Consider the following 7,515-nt stretch of genomic DNA (forward strand, 5'->3'; position numbering starts at 1 on the left):
GGCCCCAAAGAAATAGGAACCTTATTTTTCAAAACACATCGACCAAAAAATTAAAATGACATTCCTAATACACTGGAATTGTAGGGAATTATTTAATAACTTAAGCGATGTAAAAAGACATCTTAGCACATTCCCACCCGTGGCCTTATTTATTCAAGAAACAAACTTAGGCCAAAGAAAACACAAATGTACAAAAGAAACAAAGTATTTCCTCGCGACCGAGAGAACGCGAGCCGGCTCTCAGGTGTCGTTGCTATCAAAGTGAGAAATGATGACACGGCTCGTGAGCCTAAACTAAAGACTAAATTTGAAGCTGTTGCGGCTACTCTGCTCACACAAAAAACACTAATATTCTTTTGTATTTATCTTGACTTCCAACTTATAGTAACAATACATGAATGAGAAGATCTTTTAAAGCAGCTACCAGATCCGTATCAGGTAGTTAGTGTTTAACATCTGCACCGGAAATAACCCCCACAAAACCACGACGCTGCAAGATCTCTTTTGCTGACTAGGAGCGTTTTAGATCAGAAGCCAGGTTATAAAAAATAGTTTTAGAAAATATTGACATCGATGAAATAAATTAGACGTTCACTGATTGTTTCTTAACTGCAGCACATTTGGCTATTCTTATGTCTTCAGGAATTATACATCGAAATCAATCAAAATGTTTGGTAGACACAAGATTGTAAAGATGCAAAAAATAAGAAAATAAGGCTTGGGGTATTTTTCGCCAGTACCCCACACAAGAGAACCTAGCAAATTTTAAAAAGAGAAGAACTAAAGCTCGGTATGTCCGTCGTAGTGCCGAGAAAGCGTCATGGCAGAGCAATGTATCATCCATAAATAGTCAAATCATATAAAAAATGCGAGGACAGGTAAGAAAATTAAAAGGCAATTTCTCAGCATAAAAATGCCGCTTCTGACACAACCTGGTACACAAACAAAAATAAGGGAATAGGCAGATATACTTGGGGAGCACTCGCAGCCGTTTCTAGCTGGTCACATTACACCCCGTCTTTTCTAAAATACAAAAACATGACCAAAAACAGACTTCCATCGTGAGGCGGTGGTAATGAACAATACAATACTTCAATTACCCTCCAGAAAATCAACAGAGTACTCATCATCAACATCAACATCAGGTTAACTACACCCACTGCAGGGCAAAGGCCTCTCCCATGTCTGTCCAATTAACCCTGTTCTTTGTCAGCTGCATCCACCCTTTGCCTGCAAACTTCTTAATCTCATCCGCCCACCTAACCTTCAGCCCCCCCCCCCCCCCTGCAACGATTACTTTCTCTTCGAATCCACTCCGTTACCCTTAGGGACCAGCGGTTATCTTGTCTTCGCATTACATGCCATGCCTAAGCCCATTTCTTTCTTTTGATTTCGACTATGATATCATTAACCCGCGTCTTTTCCCTCACCCACTCGGCCCGCTTCTGGTCTATTAACGTTACACATATAATTTTTCTTTCCATGGCTCGCTGCGTTGTCCTTAACTTCAGCTGAACTTTTTTCTTTAGCCCCCAAGTTTCTGCCCCGTAGTTGAGTACCGGTAAGACAAAGGTGTTGTACACTTTTCTCTTGAGGGAAATTGGTAAACTGCCACTCATGACCTGCGAGAACCTGTTCTATGCGCTCCATCCCATTCTTATCATTCCAGTTATCTCCCTCTAAAGATTTGGATCAGCTGTCACTACCTGCCCTAAGTAAACGTATTCCTTCACAACTTCAAGGCTCTCGATGCCAATTGCGCACTGTTGTTCTCTTGATAGACTGTTCAACATTGACTTGGTTTTCTGCATGTTAATTTTTAGACCCATCGTTCTGCTCTGCATGTCTAAATCATTGATCATGATTTGCAGTTCACCTCCTGAGTCACTCAGCAAGGCAATGCCATCGGCGAATCGCAGATTTTTGAAGTATTCTCTATTTGCTCTTATTTCCAACTGTTCCCAGTTCAGGCCTCTGAATACATCCTGTAAACAGGCGTTGAATAGCATTGGCGAGATCGTGTTTCCTTGCCTGACGCCCTTCCTTATTGGATATTTATTGCTGACTTTATGGAGGACTATAGTAGCTGTGCAGTTGCTTTATATATCTTTCAGTGTTTTGACATAAGGCTCCTCTACCCCCTGATCACGTAATGCCTGTATGACTGCTGAGGTTTCCACTGAGTCGAATGCTTTCTCGTAATCAATGAAAGCTATATAGAGAGGTTGGTTATATTCCGCGCATTCTTCTATCACCTGATTGATAGTGTGAATATGATCTATTGTTAAATATTCTTCTCGAAAGCCTGCCTGATCATTTGGTTGATTAGATCCTAAGGTTGCCCTGACTCGATTAGCGCTTACCTTAGTAAATACTTTGCAGGCAACAGATAGTAAGCTGATCGACCTGCAATTTATCAGGTCCTTGGCGTCTCCCTTCTTATGATTTAAGATGATTTGCATTCTTCCAAGCTTCTGGTACAGTCGAGGTCATAAGGCATTTTCGCTAGTTTTTCTAGCACGATGTCCCCTCCATCCTTCAACAGATCTGCTGTTACGTGATCCTCTCTAGCTGCTTTTCCCCTTTTTACTGCTCCTAAGGCTTTCTTTACTTCATCTTTCGTTACTGGCGGGATGACGCATTGCTGTGCACTACTGCCTTTCTCATTAACGCTCTGATTACATTGGCTACTGTACAGGCCTTTGTAGATCTCATCGCCTACGTGAACTGTCGTATCCATATTGCTAATGACATTGCCCTGCTTGTCTCTTAATGCATACATTCTGGTTCTTACCTATGCCTAGTTTCCTCTAATCTGTTTTAGGCTACCTCCGTTCTTTACAGCATTCTAAATTCTCTCCATATTAAACTTCCTTATGTCGGCTACCTTGCGCTTATTTATTAAATTTGATGGCTCTGTTAGTTCTATTCTGTCGGTTGGGTTAGACGCCCTCATGCTTTAGCGTTTTTTAATATCAGATCTTTCGTCCCCTGAGATAGCTTTCCGGTATCCTGTCGAGCTGTCCTACCGCATACTTCAACTGCGCACTCCGTAATGATTGATGTCAGATTATCGTTCATTGTGTGAACATCAAGATTGTCTTCCTCATTTAAAGCCGAATATCTCTTTTGCAGCGCTCTCCCAAACTCCTGTACTTTCCTTTTTACGGCTAACTCGTTAATGGTCTTCCAATTCACTACCTCCTTCCGTTCCCTCTTCAAGTCAAAGCTAATTCGAGACCTTACCATACTGTAGTCACTACAACGCACCTTTCCGAGGATGGCCACGTCCTGAATGATGCCAGGTTTATCGCATATTATTAAGTCGAGTTAATTTTTAGCCTGACCATTGGGGCCCTTCTAGGTCCACCTCCTGTTTTCTCGTTTGCGGAAGAAGGTATTCACGATCCGTAAATTATTTCTATCTTCGAATTCGACTAATAACTCTCCCCTGCTATTTATAGAACCTATCCTATAGTCATCTGCAGCGTGGTCGTCAGCCTGCTTCTTGCCCACCTTCGCATTGAAGTCGCCCATCAGTACAGTGTACTGCGATTTTACTCTATTCATTGCTGATTCTACGTCCTCATAGAAGCTTTCAACGGTCTGGTCATCATGGCTGGATGTGGGTGCGTAGGCCTGCACCACTTTCAGCTTGTACCTCCTATTCAGCCTAATTACTATAGCTGATACCCTCTCGTTAATACTGTAGAAGTCCTCTACGTTGCCAGGTATATCCTTATTAACGAGGAAACCCACACCTAGTTCTCGTCTATCCTCTAACCGCGATAGCACAGTTTGTGTCCGTAATTTAGTACTCTATACGCCTCACCTGCCCTCCTAACTTCGCTAAGCCCTATCACATCCCATTTAATTCCCGCTAGTTCCTCGAACAGCACTGCTAGGCTAGCCTCATTAGATAAAGTTCTAGCGTTAAACGTTGCCAGGTTCAGATTCCAATGGCGGCCTGTCCGGAGCCAGAGATTCTCAGCACCCTCCGCTGCGTCACAGGTCTTACCGCCGCCGTGGTCAGTTGCTCCGCAGCCGCTTGGGACTGAGGGCCGAGGGTTAAAGATTCGATCCGGCAGAAAAACAGCCACAGGACCCGACCAAACACACTATGAAATGCTGGCCCATCTTTGCCAGTCTGCCGTAGCTGCACTTCTAAGATTCTTTCAAAAAATTCGAATATCAAGCAAACTACCTCCAGCCCGGAAAAATGCTCATGTTGTACCATTTCTTAAACCCGGGAAAGAAGCAACCTCCCCCTGCAGTTATAGACCTTTAGCTATAACCAGTTGCGTCGCCAAATCGTTGGAAAGTGTCCTGAACACCACATTAACTTTGTCTTTCAATCCTGTGACCTTTTTGATATCAATCAGTGTTGTTTTAAAAAGAATGTTCCCCAACAGATAACTTAGATAGACTAGAAAATACTATCAGAGAAGCTTTTGTACACAAATAACACTACCTTGCAGTTTTTTTTTTGTTTAGAAAAATCATATAACACGACCTGGAGGTTCGATGTTCTCCATGATATTGCCGAAATTGGAATCCGAGGCAGAATATTGAATTGCTTAAAAGACTTCTTATCCTACCGTTTATTCCTTATGCGCCTAGGCTCAACCCTCGCAATGAAATTTATTCAGGAGAATGGTGTATTTCAAGGATGTATTTTAAGTACAACACTCTTCGTAGTAAAATTGAATTTTGTTAGGACAATAATCCGGAGGTCTAATATGTATTCTGTCTAGGTCGACGACCTTCAGATACGTGCACATCCTCCAACTTATCTACATGCGAAAGACAAATACAGCTTAGGCGGCAAGAACGGTTTTCAGTGCTCTCCACAGAAAACAGGCCTGAATGTTTTCACTCAAACGGGCCTACAGACAGATCCCACTCTACACATAAACAAAACTGAGTTACCTTTTAAGAATGAGCAAAAAATCCTAGGCATAACTTCTGATAAAAAACTTACTTTCCTGCCCCACATAAACGCTTTGGAAAAGAAAGCATCGCAGTATTTGAACATACTGAAAGTCCTTTTACACAAACACTGGGGTTCAGATCGGATATGCCTTGGACAGATTTATTGCTCTGTAGTACGTTCCACTTAAGACTATGGTTGCATAGTGTATGGCTCAGCAACGCCATCGTATTTGAAACGACCCGACCCTTTTCAAAACTTAGGTTTACGTATTTCAACTGGTGCTTAGAAAACGTCACCCATAAATAGTCTATGTTGAAACTAACATACCATCACTCGCTGACAGAACTATGCTCACATGCTCATAAATTCGTAAAATTCATTCCATGCCAAAACACATATGCTACCCAATAGTTACAAAGTGCCCACCTCGAACACTCTTTACCAACAAACCTCTGGCAAATCAGACCACTTCTTCTGCGCTTTGAAGATAAATGCCAAGAAATAGATGTAATTGACACATTGCCTAACATTGCCCACAAACCTGACACACTTTCGCTTTGGTACTGCCTGCCCTCTTTGTGCGACCTCACATTACCACAGTTTCAGAAAAAACAAACAACACGTGAGCATATATTACAAGAATATTTAACCCTAAGCGAAAAATACAGAGAATACAACACTTTTATACTGATGGTTTTTTGATGAGTTTATGCTGCACAAAACGTATGAAGTGCTGTGGTTCAAAATAATTTGGAAAAAAACAGTACGGCCGCCTGAGTGAGCATTCATTTTCACGGCAGTGTTACGCTGTCTCTGTGGCTGTAGAAAAAATTATAAATGAGAACGTTGAGAATAGTATCATTTACACCGATTCTCTGTGAGTACTCACTTCATTCACTTCACCATAGAAATAGAGTTACACTAATAATCGGTGACATCATTCATAACATAAGAGCCCCAACGCAGGGACAAGACAAAATTTTGCTGGGTTCCAAGCCGCATCGGAATCACAGGCAATGAGAAGGCGGATGCATGTGCTGCAAAAGCTCGGACCAATGAAATCAAGAACGTGAACATTTATACAAAGATGGCATGAAGCTGGTACAGTGTAAAATCAAATATAAATGGCAGTCCCAAATAATCACTGAAACAAATAATAGGCTACCTTTAGTAAAACCCATAACAGAAAAATGGAAGTCATGCTCACACAAAAAATGTGTCATCGAAGTTATCTTACGCTATCGCCGTATCGGACACACACACCTAACATATAGCTTTCTAATGCCAAAACAAGACAAACCTTTATTTGAGAAATGTGGAGATAAGCTCACAGTAAATCACATCCTATTCTCGTGCACAAAACTCGAACTGCTAAGGAAAAAATATTTTACTCCATTTTACAATGAACGCATTCATTTCCAGCCCAATTTACTTTTAGGCGATAATCCACTGATAAGAACTTCAGCTGTTTTAGTTTTCTGAAAGACGCAGCGATTTTAAACAAAATGTAATATCACAGTACTATAATTTCTAAAACTTATTGTCTTACCCTGTGTTTTCTCGCATATTATGATACACATCGTCCATTTTCTCAGGCCTAAGAAGGAGGCTGTAGTATACATTAAATAGTTGGGCTGCTCGGCGTCCTTGCCCGGACAAAGACTTTCACTGAGGACACCCAATCCTTGAAATAAATTTTACCTCGTGTTTGGCACATGATTGCCTGAGTTGCTTATGTGCCATAAAACCCAAGACAATACAATAATTGTTTCCATTGAATGACATATTAGGCATATTTCTCTCTTTATGTATTTCTGGTGCGAATCTGCCACCGCTTGGGAATAAAAGAAAACGAAGCTGCTCGTGCCGTCTATGTAGACACGGTTCCCGCCACTATTTCTCGTGGCTGAAACAACTCCAAGAATGAGAAAGCTCTGCGATACTCTGCCGCCTTCTTCTTCTCCGTTGCCCACACGTTAGTTGCCTCGAATCTGCTTAACTTAGGATCCTCGACTCCCCATTATATTCTCAACAACTCTCGCCACTCCCGCTGTCAGATATGTGTCGCCTATTTTGACAATAGTCAAAGATATTACATATGCATTCAACAAAAGTTCGCACCTACACACGCATACAATTCCTGGATAAGGTGGGCAGCTTTTTTGCAGTTTTTAAGACGTTTCTCTTGAATTTCCAGCGCTGTGTGCGGCCATTTGTTCCCAAAGATGTGCGCTATGCTCTGAAGACCCTTGTTTACGCCAAAGACTTTGCATCAGGTTGAAGTTGGTGCTGCTCGTGCAGTGTCATTGCATAATAAGGAAACAGAAAAGGTTTCAATAAATCCTTCCACAACATTCGCCGAAAACACGTTGTTCTCCTTTCTTACCATACATCAGCGGTATAAAACTCAATATGAACCATGCCAATACTGAAACTGCGGCTTCCTGCATCGAATGCTGTGTCTTTGAGAAACATACACCACAGGGATTGTTCCGGCGAAGTGGAGTGCATTGCCGTAAGTAGGAAAGGCAATCAACATATCACACAGGTAAACGTGGATCATGGACTTATTGTTGACTTGG

The 7,515-nt window shown here is 41.8% G+C and overlaps 1 protein-coding gene across 2 annotated transcripts in view; it reads left to right on the top strand.

Annotated features, from left to right (window-relative positions):
• The window catches only part of LOC144118962 (uncharacterized), a 70,515-nt gene extending 63,225 nt beyond the window's left edge, over nt 1–7,290 (top strand). For both annotated transcript variants that reach the window (XM_077651719.1, XM_077651720.1), the window contains one exon: nt 7,131–7,290. In XM_077651719.1, coding sequence (XP_077507845.1) covers nt 7,131–7,214 — 84 coding nt within the window. In that variant the 3' untranslated portion in view covers nt 7,215–7,290. The remainder of the gene's footprint in view (nt 1–7,130) is intronic.
• The last annotated feature ends 225 nt before the right edge of the window (nt 7,291–7,515 follow it).

The sequence above is a fragment of the Amblyomma americanum genome, chromosome 2 (assembly GCF_052857255.1).
Source record: "Amblyomma americanum isolate KBUSLIRL-KWMA chromosome 2, ASM5285725v1, whole genome shotgun sequence".
Taxonomy (NCBI): Eukaryota; Metazoa; Arthropoda; class Arachnida; order Ixodida; family Ixodidae; genus Amblyomma; species Amblyomma americanum.